Source organism: Bufo gargarizans, chromosome 6 (assembly GCF_014858855.1).
Source record: "Bufo gargarizans isolate SCDJY-AF-19 chromosome 6, ASM1485885v1, whole genome shotgun sequence".
Lineage (NCBI taxonomy): Eukaryota > Metazoa > Chordata > Amphibia > Anura > Bufonidae > Bufo > Bufo gargarizans.
Window position 1 is genome coordinate 350,229,809 of NC_058085.1, and position 23,927 is coordinate 350,253,735.

At 44.8% G+C, this 23,927-nt stretch overlaps 1 protein-coding gene across 1 annotated transcript in view; it reads right to left on the reverse strand.

The window, feature by feature from the left end:
• The window catches only part of LOC122940096 (alpha-2-macroglobulin-like), a 174,593-nt gene that overhangs the window by 41,597 nt on the left and 109,069 nt on the right, over positions 1–23,927 (reverse strand). The window contains exons 25-29 of the mRNA XM_044296442.1: positions 23,825–23,906; positions 22,169–22,325; positions 10,470–10,544; positions 10,233–10,395; positions 9,824–10,029 (exon numbers count right to left, since the gene is read on the reverse strand). Coding sequence (XP_044152377.1) covers positions 9,824–10,029; positions 10,233–10,395; positions 10,470–10,544; positions 22,169–22,325; positions 23,825–23,906 — 683 coding nt within the window. The remainder of the gene's footprint in view (positions 1–9,823; positions 10,030–10,232; positions 10,396–10,469; positions 10,545–22,168; positions 22,326–23,824; positions 23,907–23,927) is intronic.

Sequence of the window (23,927 nt, forward strand, 5' to 3'; positions counted from 1 at the left end):
GTAGGATTTAGCCAAAAAACAACCACACCATTGAGGGTTAAATGCACTTGGTGACAGCTTGCCCCTGATGTAGTATATGGCCAAAAAATATACAGACTATTGCTGGTTAAATGCACTTGGTGTGACAGCTTCACCCTGATGTAGGATTTAGCCAAAAAACAACCACACCATTGAGGGTTAAATGCACTTGGTGACAGGCTCAGCTTGCCCCTGATGTAGTATATGGCCAAAAAATAACCAGACTATTGCTGGTTAAATGCACTTGGTGTGACAGCTTCACCCTGATGTAGGATTTAGCCAAAAAACAACCACACCATTGAGGGTTAAATGCACTTGGTGGCAGCTTGTGCTGGCACACCACAAGACACAAAATGGCCGCCGATCACCCCAGAAAAAAGTGACTGAAAAACGCTCTGGGCAGCCTAAAAACAGTGAGCAATTCAATAGCAGCAGTTCAATCATCCACAGCTGCAGATCGATCTCTGAATGAAGTCTTTTGGAGGAGTTAATCACTGCCTAATCTCGCCCTACTGTCGCAGCTGCAACCTCTCCCTATGCTGATCAGAGCAGAGTGACGGGTGGCGCTATGTGACTCCAGCTTAAATAGAGGCTGGGTCACATGGTGCTCTGGCCAATCACAGCCATGCCAATAGTAGGCATGGCTGTGATGGCCTCTTGGGGCAAGTAGTATGACGCTTGTTGATTGGCTGCTTTGCAGCCTTTCAAAAAGCGCCAAGAAAGGGACGAACACCGAACCCGAACCCGGACTTTTACGAAAATGTCCGGGTTCGGGTCCGTGTCACGGACACCCCAAAATTCGGTACGAACCCGAACTATACAGTTTGGGTTCGCTCATCCCTAATTACGACCTCTAACATTATATGAGGTAAATTTTATGTTGGCCATATGAAAGTGAGATTAAACTGAATCTTTGGAGAAGATGTGGTCTGAAAAAAAGATTGTTGGATGAGCCCAACGCCCTTGAGGATTAAAGAGGTGGGGGGGGGGGGATGAGTGGGTGTGAAAAAGGATTGGGGCCAATAAAGACATGCAAATACCAACATAGCCTGATACCGTTATCAAGGCTAATAATAACATATGACAAAATATCACAATCATGAGAACTGATAGCCATGAGGGACATGGTTAAAATAAGCACCGCTCTGCGAGTGATGAACAAATAAACATAAGTTGAGAATGTTGGTAATGCCTGTAGGGCCTAAGACCCTTAAACAGAGAGACGTGGGACCCTTAGGATGGCTCAGTGAGGGAACCACCTGGTTTCCAGGAATCTTGGGAATTAGGAGGGCGGAAATGTCAGGGCCGAAACAATGGGAGACGGGAGGTAACCCATCGTTCCGGTCCCCCACCCAGTGGTCAGGCAATATCAACTGGTAATAAAGTGACATAAAGTATATAAGACAGAGTGACTATTAAGAAACAACATACTATATACTATATGATCTGCCTGAAAAGGCAGTGGGGTGGAGAGGAGGAGGGAGAATCCCGAGCTCCAGGATGCTCTACCTCTATAAAGGACCGAGATGCCTGGGCTATAATTATGGGAAAAGTGGGGAACAAGAAGGGTAATATCCAACTAGGTCGGTATCTCCCCAATCCCCGCCTCTGCAAAAGGGAACACTAACAATATAGCAATACTCAAATGAGAACAAAAATGGTTAAAACTCAGTGAACCCCGAAATGCTTATATCACCCAGCTTCAATAGGTATCAGGTCGGGTCCATCTCGATTCTTCCTGGGGTCATCTTCCCTTGTCTCTTCCGATTATTTTTATTTTTTTTCTGATCCTGCGGATTCCCATGGAGTGGGGGGAGGGATTCTAGGTAGACTTGTGATGTCTTGGATCGGAGACCAATCTGGGATGTCAACGTCCGAGATATTGAGTTGTGTGAGGAGATCTGGTAGCTCCATGTGGTTTCTAAGGATGTATCTTTTACTCTCATATGAGAGAGATAGGCCAAAGGGGAAAAGCCATTTGTATGGGATGTTTCTTCTCCGCAGGATTTCTGTGAGAGGCCTCAGGATGTTTCTTTTAGAAAGTGTGACTCTTGCTAGATCTTGAAAAATAGCTATCGCTGAGCCCTCTAGTGGATTAGGAGGGTTTGTGCGTGCTAGTTGTAATATATCATCCCTAACTTTGGAATGGAACAGACGACAGATAACGTCCCTGGGGGGTTCTTTTGGTGTAGGTTTGGCTCTGAGGGATCTGTGGGCTCTTTCGATGGTTATCTCAAGGGGGTAGTGATCTCCTAATATTGCCATGAAGATTTGTTTGACAGTGTCAGGGAGGGTCTCTGGAAGGAAAGACTCCCTTGAGATAACCTTGATCCGTAAGTTGTTGCGTCTGGCACGATTTTCTTGGTCCTCCAACCAGTTTACAATCTTATTCATGTGTGATTGGCAGGAGGTGAATGAGGTTGTCGCTGCTTCAGTATAGGAGACGATTTGAGATTGAACGTTCTCTAGTTGTTCGACTCTGTTACCAATGCTCCTGACATCTTGTTTTATATCTTGTAATTCTTTAAGCACTGGTTCCAAAGCCTTAGAGAGGGCTTTTCCCAGGAAGTTTCTTGAAATTGGGAGGCCCCTATCCTCCTGGAATTCTTCTGTATCGCTATCCATGTCTGAGGTGTCACGTGATGTGTGGACACGTTTTTTATCCTCTGTAGGAATCTGTGCAGGGGTGAGTTTGGATGAAGAGACCCCTTGAGTTTTTTGCATGTAAGAGTCCAGAGATCCTGAAACTTTTATGGTGGAGGTTGTTCTAGATTTCCCTGGTCCGATTTTGACCATATCTGTAGATAGTCAGGGATGGACCCGAAATTTTTTGCAGACAGGCGGTGTAGCTTTTGTGGATCACTCGCTGTAGTTGGCCCTCATTGGCCAGTCAATGAGAGATTATAAGAACATAGTGCTCCAGTAAGTTATTTCCCTTGCAGTAATGTCACTGTAGCATGGGAGAGAAATTGGGTCAGGGGCCCTTTAAGGGACAGATTTGTCGGTCTCTAAACAGAGATCTGTAAAAATTTAGGCTTGGCCTATTGAGAGTTAGTGTGAACTCCGAGGGGGATCGATTATATTGTCGCCTGAATGAAGAGGTGATGTAGTGTAAAGCAGGTGTGGGTATCCAAACCACTTTGCTGGCACTACTTTTGGGCTGTGCGGTTAGTTAGAAGGTGGTAGCACAGTGGTGATAGGAAAAACCACCTGATTGTAGGCTGCTGCCTTTAAATTCCTGTGTGGACAGTCCTGCTCTAAAGTGCAGAGTCCTGAGCTCTGCTTTCACCACAGTCTGGGGTCCGATTATGGAGTTTAGCTGAATGAGCTTACCCGCAAGATTGAAGTCCACAGCAGATGGTCTTGGGCTGTAGGTGAGGGATCTTTTCTGGAGCGGTGACTTTAATAATCGCGGGGATGCTAGTGTCTCTAATTTGCCTTTGATCTACTGCAGATATGTGGGAGCAATCAGCAGAGGACCCACGAGTAGGCAGAGGTCTTGGCGCAGTGAGGAGCTGCTATGGATGTGAAAGATCGAGATTCAGATGATCTGCAGCTATATCTCCAGCCACACTGGCTGAAAATTGTTTTCAATGTGCCACTTAGGGGAAGACAGCTAACCGCTGGAGACCGGTTCAGGCGATTGTATTGCAGTGAGTGTCAAAATGGCGCTCACTCAGTGAGACCTGCCTACGGTGAGAGTCTATGTCCCCTGAATTCGCCGGACTGAGGTAGGAACTCTTTATGCGATCCGCTACCTTGCCCCTGGTATGCTGCCGACTGGGGCTAAATAGACAATATTAAAGTCGGCTTCACCTCTCTTCGAAGCTGTGGGTTCTTCCTCCGCTAGGCCTCTCTCCAAAATGTCGAATCGGGGCTGTTCTTTGGACGCAGACGGGCCTCACAGGGTGGCGGGTGTTGGGTATAATCACCGGCTTCAGGTTCCGTTGGGGTCCGGACTTGAGGGGATGTGAACCTCAATATAATACAGTTGATCTTGGCGAGTCTGGATGGATTCAGGTGCTGTTCGTCCCTTTGGGTGTTAATGGGACCCGGGCAGCCGTGGGATGGCATGGGTGTTGCGGCTTTCCTCTGAACTTTAGCCCGGTGCCTTGTGTAAGGTCGTAGGCCGCGGCAGCCGACTATGTCCAAGATCGACAAAAAAGGTGTCTTTCTAATCCAGGAGTTGCTCTGACCCAAGTGGTGGTATTTTTGGGCTCAAAGGACCAACTCTGACTGAGTTATAGCTGTTTAAACACAGATTCTGCTCAGAGCTCTGGTGATGTGGGTCTGCATGGCTCTGCTGCTAGCTCCGCCCCCCACCGGTTGCATACTTGACAGCCGTCAGAAGGTTCACACAGTGGGCAGTAAAAGTTATGTACCTTCCCTGCCCGTGTTTGCTAGACCACGTGTCTGTGGTCAGATGTATCTTGGCACCGACACTGTGTGCCAGAGATACATTCACTTTCCACTGAACATGGCCATATAGCTCTGGGATACACTTCTGGGAGAAATATTTCCTTCTGGGGACCTTTCATTGCAGTGTACAAATGGCCACAAATTTTATAAAGGCCTCAGTGTCCACCAGTTTATATGGCAGTAGTTGGCGGGCTAGCAGTTCCGACAAGCCAGCGATCAGCCGTTGGGCAAAAGGGTTATCCGGTGTCATCAACTTTTCACATTCGAACATTTGGGCCATGGAAGCCCGCCTTTTGCCAGATGAACGCAACAACGGCACGGTGGAAGGTGGAATGGAGGACAAATGGAAGAAGAGAGGAGAAGGAGTAGAGGCAGGACGTGGAGCACCGGAAGTGTGGCTTTGTGGGTTCAGACGGTGTTGCTCCCACTGGGCTCGGTGATGGGAGGCCAGGTGCCTTCTTAAGGCGGTCGTCCCTAGATGAGTGTTGGGCTTACCTCGTCTTATGCTTTGACAGCACAGGCTGCAGATCGTAACACTATTTTCAGCAGCTGACATGTTAAAAAAAGCCCACACTGCGGAGCCATGTTCCAGCGTCCTGGCAGCACCAGATGTGACCATGCATGGTGGATGGTTCTCTCCAGATACATTTGAGGTCTGCTTTTTGCCTCCTGTGCACTGCGAGTTCTGCCTGCCATCCATCAACATGTCATCATAGTCACCTTCACCAATACTGACATTAGAGATCTTGAAGTAGGCAGCAACAGTGGGGAACTCCGTCCTTTGGCTGATATGGGTACTGTCGCCAGACCACTGGGTGGCGGCTGTTGCTACCTCCTCTTTCTGATCCGATGCCAAGAATGGCTGGGCATCGGTAAGGTCTGGGAATGGATGGGAAAATAATTCCTTTGACTCGAGTGGAGGGGCTATTGTGGTGGTGGTGTCATTGGAGGTGCAGAGAGTGAGGAGGGTGCAGATACAGAGGATGAGGAAGGTGCAGAAGCGGAAGGCTGAGTGAGCCATTCAAACCAACTCTGGTGCGTCCTTTGATGTAATCGCATGCACCTTCTGCAACTTCCCACTTAGGCTCCGGCCTGGTGCACCTGCCCGACCCCTACCACCCCTGCGGAATTGCCTGCCTCTTATTCTGCCTGTCATTTTCAAAATGACCCTGTGCCAAAGTCTCTATAGAAGACCAGTATTTGTGGAAGCAGGTATACTGCAGGCCTCAATCAATATTTGGTGGACGCTTGTAAATCAATCCCCTCTATCAGTATTTTGTGAAAACATGTATATAGAACCCCTTAAAGAGTATTTTATGGAAGCCGGTAAATCAAACCCTTTAATCAATATTTGGTGGAAGCCGGTGTATCGCAGGCCTCAATCAATATTTGGTGGAAGCTTGTAAATCAATCCCCTCTATCAGTATTTTGTGGAAACATGTATATAGAACCCCTAAAGAGTATTTGCTGAAAGCCGGAAAATCAAGCACTTTAATCAATATTTGGTGGAAGCCGGTGTATCATAGGCCTCAATCAATATATTTTTTTTTTGGGGGGGGGCAACAGGTATATCACACCAGTTGCAATTAGTTATTCCAATAGTGTTTGTCCCTCTATCTAGCTGCGGTATCTCAACAGAACTGCACACAACTGCTGCACAATACAAATGCACTATAATATACTTTCTATGTTAGAAGATATATTATAGGTATATCACACCACTCAATCAGATTTTTTGGGGGGGCAACAGGTATATCACACCAGTTGCAATTAGTTGCTTCAAATAGCATTTGTCCCTCTATCTAGCTGCGGTATCTCAGCAGAACCGCACACAATTGCTGCATAATACAAATGCACTATAGTATACTTTCTATGTTAGAAGGTATATTATAGGTATATCACACCCCTCAATCAGTTTTTTTGGGGGAGGGGCAACAGGTATATCACACCAGTGGCAATTGGTTATTCCAATAGCGTTTGTCCCTCTATCTAGCTGCAGTATCGTAGCAGAACTGCACACAACTGCTGCACAATACAAATGCACTATAATATACTTTCTATGTTAGAAAGTATATAATAAGTATATCACACCCCTCAGTATGTCACACCTATCAATAGCACACCTATACCAGTCCTTAAAAGGACTTTTGTTGCCCTATTAGCTAGCGTTTGGTGTCACTAACAGCCTGTCCCTGCTCCACACAGCAACCTCTCCCTACACTGGCAAAAAACAGAATGTAAAATGCCTGCCAGATCGGGTTTATTTATAGGGTATGGTGTGTGTCCATGTGCTGAAACATCTCAATTGGCTGTCCTGTCTCATCTGATGGCTGTGTCATGGGTCAAAGTTTGCCGCTATGCAAATAAATATGGCGATTGCGATATCGCCGTATGTTCGCATGTTTGGTGAATCGCGAACAAGCAAAGTTCGCCGCAAACCTACCACTAGGCGAACCGCAAGGCCATTTCTAGTCTTCAGATCACTCCTTACATACAGGCTCATGCCACTGCCTTTTCTATTGACCCTGTCTTTACTAAATAGTGTTAAAACCCTTAATATTACCAGACCAGTCAGAAGAGTCCAACAATGTCCAATTACATCTATGTGTTCTTCTCGTACCATAGCCTCCAGCTGCCAGACTTCTGGCATTTGTGAAAATACATTTTAAATTACTATTACCTGTAAAGTGAATATCCTGGATTTTTTTCTTATCTTGGTTGAAGTTTTATATAACAGGTACTTGTATTATGTCTCTTCTTGGTTGAAGTTTTATGTAACAGGTACTTGTATTATGTCCCTTTTAAGACTATGTATTACTTTCCAAGTAGAAAGAGCAGCAAAAGAAAGAGGCAATTGTAGGACAGATGAGGGCACAAAGGTTGTTCCTGGGCCAAGGGGACAAGTGTGGTGTCAGAGGCCCCACCGATTACTGGCTGGGTGTATCTGTTTCCACCTGAGATGATGTTGAAGAGTGAGTCAGCCATTCCAGAACAGTTGGATTGTTAGTCAATACATGACGTCTGGATGACAGTGGCAGCTCTGGCCTGTTCCTGCCGCTACTGCTACCACCACCCCTTCTTCTGCTGCGACTTGTGCTGCCTACAACATTTTTGCCACTGAATAACAGAACAGATTAAATATAAATGGTGCAGAAAATGAACTATATAAACATGCCTATATATTAGACCGCCTGTTGATGCTGAGTCTGATGAACATTAAGTCTATGTATAACTGAACAGATTAAATATTAATGGAGCAGAAGATGAACTAGGTAACATAGAATGTGTCGGCAGATAAGAACCATTTGGCCCATCTAGTCTGCCCAATATACTGAATACTATGAATAGTCTATATAGACTGGCTGTTGCACATCTAGTTGTTGTTTGCTGACCTCTGGTATTGACCCTTGATTTGCTTCCTGACACCTCTTCTGCCTTCTTCCTGAACCTTGACGTGACCTCCCGGATTTTGGACCTCGGCTTGCCTTCTGATTTTGTCTTGTCTCCTCCCTTGTACCGTCGTGACCTCCTGGACTGACCTTGGCTAGTTCACCCGCCTTGCCCTTCCGTTTTTGGAGGTACTTGCTTGTTCTACCTCTCTGTCTGCGCTAGTGCTGTGTCTCATTGCCTGTCCGCTTCCCTGCTGTCTCTATCTCTCTGCTTGCACTTACGCAGGTCAGGGACTGTCGCCCAGTTGGGGCCCGTCACCTAGGGCGGGTGGTGCAAGTAGGCAGGGACAGGGGACCGGGTTATGTTATGTTACTAAGTCCTTGTATAGCGCTCTAGAGGAACTCAATCCGATCGAAGCGCTTGTCGACGGCTATATTGGTGGGCCCCTACATCATCCTACACAAAAAGCCAGGTCTTAACCAACTTCCTAAATTCCAGGTAATTTGATGTTGTTCTAATGTGTTCTGGGAGGGAGTTCCAGATCTTGGGGGCCAATACTGAGAAACGTCTGTCCCCCCTTGTCTTGAGGTGGGTTCTTGGCACCGACAGAAGTGAGGCTGAGGTGGATCTCAGTTCTCTAGGAGGATGGTGACGTGTTATCTTTTTTTGCAGGTAGATGGGACCTGTTTTGTAGAGAGCTTTGTGTGTTAAGCAGCACAGCTTAAACTGCACTCTCTCTTTCACTGGGAGCCAGTGGAGTTCCCTGCGTGCTTTTGTGACAGAATCTGTCCAGTCTAGTTTCCTGATGAGCCGGATGGCTCTGTTTTGACAGTGTTGCAGAGCTCCCAGATCTTTCTCTGGCAGCCCCGCATACATTGCATTACCATAGTCCAGGTGGGAGTTGACTAGAGCTCCCACCACAACCTGTCTGCATGTGTTGGGGAGAAACGGTAGGGCTTTTTTTAGAAGGAATAGGACGAGGTTTGCTTTCCGTATTACTTCTTTAATCTGGGGACGGAGGCTCATTTCATGATCCAAGATTATCCCCAGACTCTTTCCTTGTGTGGCGATGGCAACGTTTTCCCCAAAGATAGACGGGGCGGCAGCCTCAGGTGTTTTATGTAGTGCAATAAGCTCAGTCTTGGTTGAGTTGAGTTTGAGGTGGTTATGTGCTAGCCAGTTCCTGGCCTTATTTAGTCCTTCTTGCGTGAGCTTGTAGTCATCAGCGGGTGGCAGCTCAGGGGGTGCACTTCCGCTCTATCCTACTACCTGTGACACTATGTGTTACACACTTGTTAGGTTTCTTCATATGCTGAGTTTACAGTAAAATCAAGGAGACTGGCAGGATGAGGCTTTTTATAGGGCTGTGACATCACAGGGGATAGCTACCTGCTGATTGGCTGGGATAGCATTATGGACCATATCAAATTCCTGAGGTTCTTACTTTCAGTTTGTTACAAGTTTGTAGCTGCCATTTCTAGGGAAAAAATTCATTACAGCTAAGATTGGAAATTCAGATTTGTGGCAAATCAAATTTTTCCTGAAATTCTAATCAAAATCAATTTGTTTCACTTCGATTCACTCAACACTAAAGAGGATGTCTGCTGCATGACAAGTATGAGCTATGCTGCTTCCTTGACTTCAAAGATACAAATTGCACACAAGGTATATAAAAACATTTTTCTACAAAATGAAAACTAAGGAATCTAAGATTAGAGGAAGCAACCTACAATTTTCTACAAACTGAAAATACAGAAATGTACAGTTCACATGAATGGAAAATTGAGCAAGAAAGCTATAAGGCACTTCTGGCAGATGGAGGGGGATGATATGATGGTGACAGGTTACTATTAAGAAAATGTTCCAGAAAACTTCTAACAATAATAGGAAACTAAAAGGAAGCACCCTACAATCCTGTAGATCCTCGTAACAGCACAGCACCTGCAATTTATGGCCTTTCAGTTCTAAGCGCTCTACTACTTTACTTTGTTTTCACCTGTGTAGAAGAGAACCCTCCATACGGGTTCTGCTGTTTGCTCAACCAATTCACAATCAGGGAAGCTTTGCCCAAGTCTTGAGTGGGACCAGACAGCAGAGCTAAAAGCACATAGGAATTCAACTCCACTTCTACTGATGGAGCTCGGCACCAATATGAGACTTTAGAAGGAGGAGGAGAGTCCCGTTTCCAGTGTAGTTGTCCATCTGCAGATAAAAAAAATGCAAAGATAAGATGTACTGTATGATAGATTAGATAAGATACGTAGAGAGATGGACCTCATATGTGCTGAAAACTGTTTACTGTTTGCACTAAACATTTATGGCAGATGCTATTGATATGCTAAGTGGATGAACCTCTTTATCAGCACTGATGATATGCATTTGAAACAAATATATTCTTCTCTTACCTCCATGTACTGCTTTTTCTTCCAATTTATCCATCAAAGTTTTTGTAAGTTGTGTGTCTCCAGACAATGTAAAGGTATAAGCCAGAAGGGCCTGGGTGTAAACATTACTGGAATTTACAGAAGCTTGCTTTAAACAAGACAGAGCATTCCTTACCAAGGGATCCTGAAAAGGAATAAGATAAGCTTAAAACTTTTATTTATTTTTATATCTTACATTTACTGTACATGACCACTTACCTGCACAGACACTCCAGTTTCCAAAAGAGCAAGAGTTATATAAGCAGAAAAGGAAACTTCATCTTCTACACCTCCCTGAAACATAATTATATTGTTGTAAAATTTTCATAAAAAGTACACTGGACCTTCTATGGTTGTAAGATAATATAGTGGTATTTCCCCAGTTTAAGTTGTACTGCTGCTGGTTAAATGTTTTCATGTGTATCAACTGTTTTATACAGATTAACATGGTGCCAGGTAATGTTCCATAGGGGGTATATACAGTGGGATGCGAAAGTTTGGGCAACCCTGTTAATCATCATGATTTTCCTGTATAAATCGTTGGTTGTTACGATAAAAAATGTCAGTTAAATATATCATATAGGAGACACACACAGTCATATTTGAGAAGTGAAATGAAGTTTATTGGATTTACAGAAAGTGTGCTATAATTGTTTAAACAAAATTAGGCAGGTGCATAAATTTGGGCACCACAAAAAAGAAATGAAATCAATATTTAGTAGATCCTCCTTTTGCAGAAATTACAGCCTCTAAACGCTTCCTTCAGGTTCCAATGAGAGTCTGGATTCTGGTTGAAGGTATTTTGGACCAATCCTCTTTACAAAACATCTTTAGTTCATTCAGGTTTGATGGCTTCCGAGCATGGACAGCTCTCTTTAAGTCACACCACAGATTTTCAATTATATTCAGGTCTGGGGACTGAGATGGCCATTCCAGAACATTGTACTTGTTCCTCTGCATAAATGCCTTAGTGGATTTTGAGCAGTGTTTAGGGTCGTTGTCTTGTTGAAAGATCCAGCCCCGGCGCAGCTTCAGCTTTGTCACTGATTCCTGGACATTGGTCCCCAGAATCTTCTGATACTGAGTGGAATCCATGCGTCCCTCAACTTTGACAAGATTCCCAGTCCCTGCACTGGTCACACAGCCCCACAGCATGATGGAACCACCACCACATTTTACTGTAGGTAGCAGGTGTTTTTCTTGGAATGCTGTGTTCTTTTTCCTCCATGCATAACGCCCCTTGTTATGGCCAAATAACTCAATTTTAGTTTCATTAGTCCACAGCACCTTTGTCCAAAATGAAGCTGGCTTGTCCCAATGTGCTTTCGCCCACCTCAAGCGGCACTTTTTGTGCTGTGGGCGGAGAAAAGGCTTCCTCTGCATCACTCTCGCATACAGCATCTCCTTGCTTAAAGTGCGCCGAATGGTTGAACGATGCACAGTGACTCCATCTGCAGCAAGATGATGTTGTAGGTCTTTGGTGCTGGTCTGTGGGTTGACTCTGACTGTTCTCACCATTCGTCGCTTCTGTCTATTAGAGATTTTTCTTGGTCTGCCACTTCGAACGTTAACTTAAACTGAGCCTGTGGTCTTCCATTTCCTCAATATGTTCCTAACTGTGGAAACAGACAGCTGAAATCTCTGAGACAGCTTTCTGTATCCTTCCCCTAAACCATGATGGTGAACAATCTTTGTCTTCAGGTCATTTGAGAGTTGTTTTGAGAACCCCATGTTGCTACTCTTCAGAGAAAATTAAAAGAGGAGAGAAACTTACAATTGACCCCCTTAAATGATCTTTCTCATAATTGGATTCACCTGTGTATGTAGGCCAGAGGTCACTGAGCTTACCAAGCCAATTTGAGTTCCAATAACTAGTTATAAAGGTTTTGAAATCAATAAAATGACAACAGTGCCCAAATTTATGCACCTGCCTAATGTTGTTTAAACAATTATAGCACATTTTCTGTAAATCCAATAAACTTAATTTCACTTCTCAAATATCACTGTGTGTGTCTCCTGTATAATTTATTTAACTGACATTTTTTATCGTAACAACCAACGATTTATACCGGAAAATCATGACGATTAACAAGGTTGCCCAAAGTTTCGCATCCCACTGTATCTCAGCGAGATGGGTAAGGTAAAAGAATAAAAGAAAGATGGGTGGTTTCACCATAGTGTTTGCTCAGGCATTTTTTTTTAAAGTGTTTTTTGGGCCTGGATTTTTATGGAACGGTAGGTAGGTTGGTAGAGGGACCTGCCATTCTCTCCCTCACTCCAGTACAACATTTTACCCAAAACGCAGTGACCAAAAACCGAAATGACCTACTAGTCCCTAAAGACAAAACAACAACTGACTCACAACTACTAAGGATTATCGCAAATTTTGATACAGAAAATGATGATATAAAACAAATCCTTAGGAAATATTGGCCAATCCTTAGAATGGACCCTGACCTCACGGAGATAACCACTGAATACCCAGCTGTCTCATATAGACGGGGCAGAAGCCTGAGAGACCGTCTGGTTACCAGTCATTTCGTACCACCCGTCAAAACTGGTACCTGGTTGGATAGAAAACCGGTGGGTATTTTCAGATGCGGTAGCTGTAAAGCCTGTGAGTTTCTCTCAACGGCCAAAACAATCACCTGCTCAGTAACAGGTCGGTCATTTTATATCCGGGACTTTATCAACTGCAGATCAAAAGGTGTGGTCTATATCTGTCAGTGTTCCTGCCCCATGGATTACGTGGGCAAGACAATTAGGGAACTGAGGAAAAGGATTTTGGAGCACGTCGGTGACATTAGAAACAGTGAAGTGACACCTGTCGCCACCCATGTTAACACCGTACATGGGGGCGACCCGCGGTCACTACGTTTTTCTGTCCTTGAGGTGATCCCTCCACCTCCACGTGGGGGTGACTGGGACAAAAGGATCCTGCAAAAGGAGAGTCAATGGATCCATAGACTCAGGTCCCAGTCCCCCGGTGGACTTAACGAAAGGTTGACTTTTTCTTGCTTCCTTTGACCCTCTCAAAGAATAATAATAACAAAAAAAGGGGCCCCTAGACCCTCTACTGAGAAGCATCTATGTCGTACCCACATAATTACCTACCCGTACCTAAACCACTGGCCTCCTGACACATTCTCGGTACGTCCCTAATCTGCATTTTCTCCTTTCCCTTGCCACTTTCCCTTTCCCCATATGTATCTGTATGTATATCCCGTATAGCTATTGAGGCTCTGGTGACCCGTATTGTCCCTTTAACTGGACCTGGTGCGAAAAGCGCCAAAAATGTATTATCAAAAACACAGGATTAATAATGGATTCACTGTGTATATTCTTATTTCCCCTGATACATCTTTACAGGGGTAAACTGACATATAACTATATCAATATCATCATATACATAACTGTATGCCCTAACCCCACCTTTCTGTTCCCCTAAATACCTAGTGAATATATTACCTTGACAAATATACATACGGGTGTTTTCACTATATTACCTACAAAATGTTCTCCAGATATTCATGTGCGGTAATATATACAACTAATAATAAAATGAAGAATGGAGATCCACTGTTTGCTGTATTATTAAGAAATTGACCTTGTTACATCTAAATATCTATATTAATCTCTGCCCTATATGTACTTTGAGGTAATAGGAAAATGTCCTTTACCTCATACATCCATTCCTATATCAGCGGAGAGTGAGCCAGATGCGGTCCAATCACCGGAAGCATCTTGCGCTCCACATGTAATTAGGCTGAGAAAAATAAACCGGAAATAGCCATATGAATGGGCGGATGTGCACGTGCGTTCCACCGTGGAACGCACGCGCATATCATACTATCCACCCTGTACGCCCACATCGCCATCTGCAGCAATCAATGACACTTGTCATTCCAATAGAGGGAACGAGTAGGCCCCTATAAATAAGGGGATAGGACAGTTAGACACTTAATCTGGACCCCAGGAGGAAAGACATGGGGGGACATGACATCTTGACCACCTAAATGTAAGTAACCACCTGAGCTTACCTATAAACCGGCTTAAGATATACGGATGCATCTGGGTTGATCTTTATATATTTCTAATGCCTAGGTCCCCATAGCCATATCTGCGGGCTCAGACCTACATAATTAAGGACCTATCCAAGGTATTGTGGCATTTATAACCATGAGAGACAAATGATGGTGGTCTCCAAGGTTGAATGAGACATTTAAACAAATATGTATATCTATATGTCTCATGTTTGCAGCTCTATGTCATACGTGGACGCTGGTCCCATATAACAATCTTTGCCTGGCTGACATTTAGCATATCACTTGAGGAGCGATATCTAAATACCTGGACTGAGTGAGTTACCCATTATTACTGTGTGATTAGCGCGGTGGTGGGTGCACATTTATCAGGTGATGGGTCAAGGCCCAATATGTTATATTACCATACATATATTGAGCATTCTTTTTTGCTTTTTGCTTTCTCTTCACAGAAACCTACACCCGTGTATTTAATGACCGTGGTTAAGTGATAGAATATACCCAAAGCTCCCTTCAAACCTTCCTAATAACACTACTGTGTAAATTCTAAGGGTCCAGTTCAAACTACTGCCTCTGTGGTAACAGACATCATCACACTGATGAGGATGTGAAACCTTCACTAATAGAGTGGCCTCATGATTTGGGCCTCCATTCTCTCAGTGTGACACATCGGCTACATGCTGCCTAACTGTTGCAGCTATTTTTTATATTATACTATCTAATTAAATTGAGAGTTCCATTTGCCCCCTGATAATCCCACACCGTGGGGGAAACGCGTTGGAGTTCTAAGTGTATTGGTTTGGTCCATATATCTTAGTGACCATAAACATCCTCATCACAGGGTGTTTTTTAACTAGTTAGTCCGGTGCGGCGTGTACCTTCTGATATTCATATATCACTAGGGCTGTATGCATGGCGCACCTATTTAATGTCTGTTTTGTGTTGCTGTCCATGTAGGTCCCTTACTATATAGGCGCTCCCTAACAGCGAGGGTTATATAGGAGCTGTTAGCATTAGGCTCGAGGACAGGGAGTCCCCACCATTAGGGGCCATCCCTGGGCATAGGGTTTAGCTTAGGGTTTAATACAGGGATACTGTCCCCACTCAAGACTAAACTTACCTAGCCATACGTGTATTGGTACCTACTATGGACATTCAGTATGTGTATTGAGATATGAAATAAAATAAAATATTTAAGTAACTGTTATACATAAGGGTTAATTTTCTAGCTGGACCTTACAACATTTTACCCTAGCCAGAAGTAATCCCAGGTGTAGATGCTGGGGTCCTTACTGTGGGAGAAATACAGGGCTGAAATGTTCATTCAGAGTCAGAGCCTGGAAGCTGGTTGGACTATGGCTATGTAAAGCCTGATTTACTAGTGATTGAGGAAGTACCTAGGTGAGGTAAACTTATGTATAGTTAGCACTCAGATGGGCAGGTATTTGATTTTCTGTTTTTGTGTCTGTGAACTGATTCCCCAAGTGCATGTTCAACTTTGTCTGCTGTGGACCACAGTATTTGGAGAAAAACAAAGTTGTTTTGGAGTTTTAACCCTAAAGTCTGTGAAATCGTTGCTGACCCCACCACAAGCACACATACTGCAACAACAGGCATTTCACCTAAATATCACCATCTGTACATATTCTTGCTATATACTATAGGTACACAGTGCCTTTAATCTGTGACATTTCTTTTATATATATTTTATTGGAAGTTGGACATTTGGATGGCTTTCCCTATTCGGCACTTGTTCCCTGCTCAGTATGGTGCAGAAAAAGTATGGTTCCAGATGCCATGTTTGGGGGAAAGGCATACCTCCTTAACTATGCCAGGTTGAGAACACAGTATCGCAAGTTTGGCACATTCTTCATAATGGTTGGAGCTAGTCAAGTTACTGTATATAAAGTCTTCCTGCCGGTAGGCTGGTTAGAGTTTAGTGAACAGCAGAAGAATACATTATGGAGGTCAATTTCAACCCAGGAAGGACATGAATAGGCTGAGGTGGTCCCTAGTGTTGGGCGAGCATGCTCGGCTGAACACTAGTTCAGCCCGAGCATTGCGATGCTCGGCACATTGCGGTGTTTGGCTGAATACCGCGTGTGCTTGAGCGCGATGCTTGAGTCTCCTCTCCGCATGTTTGTTGGCTGCTACGCAGCCAATAAACATGCAGGTAAGTATTGCCACTCACTGTAATGCTGTAGTCATGTTGGCTGCTTGCATTACAGTGGTTGGCTGGCCGTAACGCGTCATCGGGTGCTATATAGCACCCGATGACACGTGTTCGGCTCAGTATTAGTCAGGGAGAGCTGGAGAGCAGAAGGGAGATATAGTATAGGGATTGAAATAGCAATATTTAAGTTTTTTTACTTGTAGACCTAAAATTCCTTTTAAGGACTATTGTGTGGCAGCAATAATTTTAGTGCAACCTGCACTTAATTGCTAAAACTTGTTAGAGACCCAAAAGTCCTTTTAAAGGACTATAGTTGTATCTGACAGCAATATATATTTTTAGCGCAACCTGCGCTAAATAGCTTGCAATTGTTTGGCCGCTGCAGACCGTGACATTATCTGCGCTACATCTCCTGTCTAATGTGTGCGAAGCCTAAAAATATCTGTGACATCCAGTGTACTTTTTCCATAGACAGTGTCCGCTGCGGACAGTTACGTTACCTGCACTACTTCTCCTGTATAACGTTGGCGTATCCGAAATATCAGTGACATTCAGTCTAATTTTTTGCTGCTGGTGGCAGTGACATTACCTACACTACATCTCCTGTATAACGTTAGCGCATCGGAAATATCAGTGACATTAATTCAGTGAAATTTTTTATTAGCCGGTGGTGACAGCGACATTACCAGCTCCACATATCTTGCATAACGTTTGTGCCGGCGGTGGTGACATTACTTGCGCTATACCTGCTGTATAACGTTTGTGCATCCTAAATGTCAGTGACATTCATTCAGTGTAATTTTTTATTAGGCCGTGGTGACAGCGACATTACTTGCGCTAAACCTCCTGTAAAACATTTGTGCAACCTAAATATCAGTAACATTCATTCAGTATAATTTTTTTTTAGGCGGTGGTGACATTACTTGGGCTATACCTCCTGTATAACGTTTGTGCAACCTAAATATCAGTGACATTCATTAAGTGTAATTTTTTTATTAGGCGGTGGTGACAGCGACCTTACTTGCGATATACCTCCTGTTTAACGTGTGCGCATCCAAAATATCAGTGAAATTAATTCAGTGTAATCTTAGTACCATTTAATATGCGCAAGGCGAGCAGTAAGGGATGGGGAAGTGGCCGTTATGCCAATGGTGCACAAAGAGGCCGTGGCCTTGGGCACGTTGAAACTGTGCCTGCTGCTGTCAGAGCACAAGAAACACACTCATCCACGATACCTAGCTTCATGTCCCAGTTTGCAGGGCGTTGCAGGACACCACTCTCGAAGTCACACCAGTGCGACCAGGTGGTCAGTTGGATTGCAGCAGATAATGCTTCCAGTCGGTTAAGCACCACCCTGTCTTCCGCAAAGTCCAGTCTCAGTAGCCAAGAGTCTTGTCAGCAGAATCCTCACCCTGATACTCCTTCCACCCACCATGGAGAGTCAAACAATTGATCCCACACTCGGATATTCCGAGGAGCTCTTTTCAGCACCATTCCTTAATTTGGGACTCTCGCCAAGCATGCTTGAAGAAGGACATGAGGAGATATTGTGCCCTGATTCCCAAACTCTGGAGCATCCACAGTCAGAAGAAGATGATGGTGGGGAACGGCAATTAATGTTTCACGAGGTGGATGATGATGATGAGACACAGTTGCAAATAAGTCAACTGAAATTAGTGTCTCAAGAGGTTGATGATGAGGATGAGACATAGTTGTCAATAAGTGAGGTTGTTGTTAGGTCAACAAGTTAGGAAGATGACCAGAGTGAGGAAGTGGAAGAGGAGGCGGTGGACGATGAAGTCACTGACCCAACCTGGGAAGGTGGCAAGACGAGCGAGGGCAGCAGTACAGAGGGGGAGGGATCCGCAGCACCGCAACAGGCTGGAAGAGGCATTGGGGTGGCAAAAGGGAGTAGGCAGGCCACACCAAACAGGCCTGCAACTGTTTCCCGGAGCACCCCCTTGTGGGAATCTCCCTTGCCAAGGGGTAGGTGTTCCGCAGTCTGGCGCTTTTTTAAGGAAAGTGCGGACGATAAAAGAATTGTCAATTTCAACCTGTACCGTAAGAATAAATGAGCATGGACGTGAAGACTAGCAACCTCACTACTACCAGCATGATCCGCCACATGGCATCAAAGCACCCTAATAGGTGGGCCGAACGCCTGGGTCCACAACCAGTGTCTGCGGGTCACACCATTGCCTCCTCTTCCCCTGTGTTACGTGTTGGCAAATCCCCTGTCCCATCAGCTAGCACATCCACTTCTGTATCCCAGCGCTGCGTACAGATGTCTATACCCCAGGCCTTTAAACAAAAGCGCAAATACCCAGCCACCCACCCACAGGCCATAGCACTAAATGTGCACCTTTCCAAATTGATGGCTCTAGTAAATGTTGCCATTTAGGCTTTAGCCTGATGGCGGCAGCTGTCCCTCGGTACTCTGTCCCCAGCCGCCAATATTTTTCACAGTGCGCTGTCCCAGTCTTACACCAGCATGTGTCCTGTAACATCACCCGTGCCCTGACCAACGCAGTTATTGGGAAGGTCCACTTAACGACTGACATATGGACAAGTGCTTTTGGCCAGGGACACTACATTTTCCTGATGGCACACTGGGTGAACGTTGTGGAGGCCGGGAACGAGTCGTACCCTGGGATGGCACAGGTGCTACCAATGCCAAGGACTGCGGGCCCTACTTCCATCAGGGTTTCCACCGCAACCTACGTTAGCGGCTGCAACTCCGCCTCCTCCACCTCCTCCTCCACTTGCACCTGTGAATTATCATATTGCAGCACCAGTGAGACATCCGTTAGTAGCTGGAAGCAGTGTAGCACTGCAGTGGGGAAGCGGCCAAAGAACGGCAAGCTCACACACATACCATGTCTAGCCCACGTGTTCAACCTAGTGGTGCAGAATTTTCTCAAATCCTACCCCAATTTGTCTGAGCTACTGGTGAAGGTGTGCTGCGGGTGTGCCCATTTCCGCAAGTCATCGACAGCTTCCACTGGTCTGGCAATGCTGCAGCAGCGCTTGCAATTGCCAGCTCACAGACTGTTGTGCGATGTGAGCTGGAACTCCATGTTCCACATGTTGGCCAGGCTTTGTGAGCAGCAGAGGGCAGTAGTGCAATACCAGCTGCAACATGGTCGTCGCCTTTCCAGTCAGCTTCGGCTCTTCACAAGCGACGAGTGGGCATTGATGTCTGACCTCTGTGAGGTTTTATACAACTTTGAGGAATCAACACAGATAGTGAGTGGCGATAACGCTATTATCAGCGTAACCATCCCACTTCTGTGTCTACTCACTGCTCGCTGCTCACAATTAAGGATGACACTTTGCATGTGGAAGAGGTAAAAATGGGGGAAGACATTACACATGGTGATAGCCAGACCACCCTCAGTTCGTCTTCTCAGCGCAAATTGGACGATGAAGAGGAGGAGCAGGAGACGATTGCCTCTGCTAGTACCCATGGAAGTTTAATTCCATCTGTTCAGCATCGGTGGGCAGAAGAGGAGTAAGAGGATGAGGAGATTTAGAGTCATCCTCCTGATGAGGACAGCAAAGTCTTGTCTGTTGGGACTCTGGCACACATGGCTGGCTTCATGTTAGGCTGCCTTTTCATTGACCCTCGCGTTGTATGCATTTTGGCCAACACTGATTACTTGTTGTTCACCCTTCTCGACCCCAGCTACAAAGAGAACTTCTCATCTCTCACTCCTGTGGTGGAGAGGATGAGCAAAATGGTGCAATGCCAGAAGGTCCTTGTGGAAAAATTGCTCCAAAACTTTCCAGCTGACAACGGTGGCGGCAGAGTACGTAGTTCCTTGGCCAACCGAGGAGGGGAGGCGAGGGGAATACACAGCAGTTCCAACAGAGGCAGGGCAACACTCTCCAAGGCCTGGGACAGTTTTATGACACCCTCAACCTAATGCATGGCCTACTGTCACAAGGATGGAAACATTTTGGAAGATGGTGAAGGACTACGTGATATCTCTGTGCCTTACAACTATTGGGTGTCCAAGCTGGACACGTGGTACGAACTTGAGCTCTACTCCTTGGAGGCGCTGGCCTGCCCTGCCACCGGCGTTTTGTCAGAGCGTGTATTTAGTGCTGCTGGGGGCATAATAACTGATAAGCGCATCCGCCTGTCCACTGAAAATGCTGACCGGTTGACTCTTATAAAAATGAACAAGGCCTGGATTGCCCCTTACTTCTCCACTCTACCAGAGGAAAGTGGCTGAACATAAAGGCTCTCTAAATTTGGCTTTTTTGGTGTATTGAATACACTGTATTCCCATGCACCCCTTCCACCACTAAAAAGCATATATGGTTAAATCTCCCTTTTCTCTTCCTCCTCCTCCATCATATCAACATGCTTATTAGGCTGCCCTCGCTCCTAATGTTTTAGAGGGTCAGCTCGACAGCAGGCCCTCGGCCACAACATTTTTATCATGGTCAGCTCGGCAGCAGGCCCTCTCCCACAACATTTTTTAGTTGGTCAGCTTGGCAGCAGGCTGTCACCCACAAAATGTATTAGATGGTCAGCTCGGCGGCAGGCCCTCGCCCACAATTTTTTTTTAGATGTTTAGCTCGGCAGCAGGCTCTGTCCACAACATTTTATAGATGGTCAGCTCGGCAGCAGGCCCTCGCCCACAACATATTTTTAGATGGTCAGCTCGGTAGCAGGTCCTCGCCCCTAATGTTTTAGAGGGTCACCAGCAGGCCCTTGCTCCTAATGTTTTTAAGGGGCACTAGTAAGCCATCAATCATAATTTTTCAAGGGTGTGCATGATGCCCTCCTTTATGTGTAATAAAGGGTGTATTGGAGTTCCGGTTCCTTGTAATTTTTGGCAGCACTTGCACTTTATATACAAGTAAATATACATGAAAGAATGTTTTCTGACAAAAAGCGATTTTATCTTTGGTTTTGTTGTGTATTATTGTCAGTCTACAAAAGTGACGTACTACTCAGACAAGATCATTCGCAGCAGCGACCAGGAAGTCCAAGATGCATCCAGACATCCTCCCCATGCTGTTACCAAACCATTTCGGTGGTGTTTCCATAAATTTCTGACCTTAGAGCACCCGAGCATCCCAAAGTGTTCTACTTTAGCACCCGAGCACTTTGGTGCTCGACCAACACAAGTGTTCCCCTCCAAAACCCCAATGCCACTTCTCCTTCCCAACTGAGCTGTGGCCATGATGTATGGTTTTTGACTGCACATGCATTAAGTGTCTTAGACTGGCAATGAATAATATGCATCATGCAGTCTGAGAAGCAGTACAGCCATCTTGGATGGCAGAAAAGGAGCCCAAAAATTAGCCAATCTGCAACAAAAAAGATGAAAGGGAGGGCATGAGATACGTTTTCTGTTCGTTCCTCAGTTAATGTGATTTTTTTTTTGGGGGGGGGGGACTGGAGGGTCACTTTAAATTTTGAGCCTACTTACAGTTTGCCCATAAAACTTTTCAACTTGCTGTTCCTCTGAAAGGATCTACAAAGTACAGAGAACCTTAGAAACATTTAGGGAACCAGAGCAAAAGACACTGCCCTCGTATTTGTATTTTCAGGTGCATAAGTTTCTGTATTTTCAATTATTGGTCTACATATCAGTATAGTATTATGAATCACCTGCATAATGCAAGATTATGTCATGTCACCTTTGTCACTGCCCTACAACACAAAACATTCTCATTTAAAGCACCTTCATGGCATTATTGAAAAGCCTCCCCACACTCCGGAAACATCCAGTGTCTTGCTGGCTATTTTTCAGCCAGAGAAGGGAGTGGTTCAGATGACTTTCATCTATGAAGATATAAGGTCGAGCTTTGCTGAAGGACTTCAGCACAAATCCAGTCAACCTGTGGAAACACATTAGAGTTTAATATATTGTATATCTGTAACAATAACCAACAACGAATGGAATTCCTCGAGCTTCTCTACCCATCTCTAAAGCGTCCAGTTTTATATTTCCAAAGCACCACTCTTGCCTATCATCCAAAAACAAACATAATTTTGTACGTATGTGAGTACGTCACAATTCATTTGACTGACTATAGCTCTCTGATCTCTGGTACTTCTCCTTGACTTTGGCTATCCTCACAGTACAGACTCTTGGTCATCCTGACCTCTGCACTCATTTTAAATCCAGTCTGTGTCTAACATCAATCAATTGGTGGCTTCTTCCGGGAACTCCAACCTGGGGATTCAACCAAAAAATCCATACTTTTGTGAAGAGGTTAAGAGTGGAGAAGAGAAAAAAAGTTTAGACTTCCCTGCTCTGGTTTAGTGCTGAATTAGCTCCCGAAGAAAGAGTCCATTGTCTCAACAAATTCCATAACATCAAAATATACACTCACCTAAAGAATTATTAGGAACACCTATTCTATTTCTCATTAATGCGATTATCTTGTCAACCAATTACATGGCAGTTGCTTCAATGCATGTAGGGCTGTGGTCCTTGTCATGACAATCTCCTGAACTCCAAACTGAATGTCAGAATGAGAAAGAAAGGCGATTTAAGCAATTTTGAGCGTGGCATGGTTGTTGGTGCCAGACGGGCCGGTCTGAGTATTTCACAATCTGCTCAGTTACTGGGATTTTCACACACAACCATTTCTAGGGTTTACAAAGAATGGTATGAAAAGGGAAAAACATCCAGTATGCGGCAGTCCTGTGGGCGAAAATGCCTTGTTGATGCTAGAGGTCAGAGGAGAATGGTCCGACTGATTCAAGCTGATAGAAGAGCAATGTTGACTGAAATAACCACTCGTTACAACCGAGGTATGCAGCAAAGCATTTGTGAAGCCACAACACACACAACCTTGAGTCATAGGATGGGCTACAACAGCAGAAGACCCCACCGGGTACCACTCATCTCCACTACAAATAGGAAAAAGAGGCTACAATTTGCACGAGCTCACCAAAATTGGACTGTTGAAGACTGGAAAAATGGTTTCTTGAACATGACAATGAGTTCACTGTACTAAAATGGCCCCCACAGTCACCAGATCTCAACCTAATAGAGCATCTTTGGGATGTCGTGGAACGGGAGCTTCGTGCCCTGGATGTGCATCCCTCAAATCTCCATCAACTGCAAGATGCTATCCTATCAATATGGGCCAACATTTCTAAAGAATGCTATCAGCACCTTGTTGAATCAATGCCACGTAGAATTAAGGCAGTTCTGAAGGCAAAAGGGGGTCCAACACCATATTAGTATGGTGTTCCTAATAATTCTTTAGGTGAGTGTATATCTTATTACATCTGGGTAAAGTGCGATTATTTGTGGTAAATGCTAAAATGTAAGGAATATTCAAAAGAGATTTGTAAAAAAGAATATAAAGACAAATCCACTAACCATGTGTTTCCCTCTTTGTCACTTTTTCCAAAGGCACTGTATGACCCATCATCGTGTTTATACCTAAGCTGACGCTGGTACCCTGTGAGAATAAGATACAATA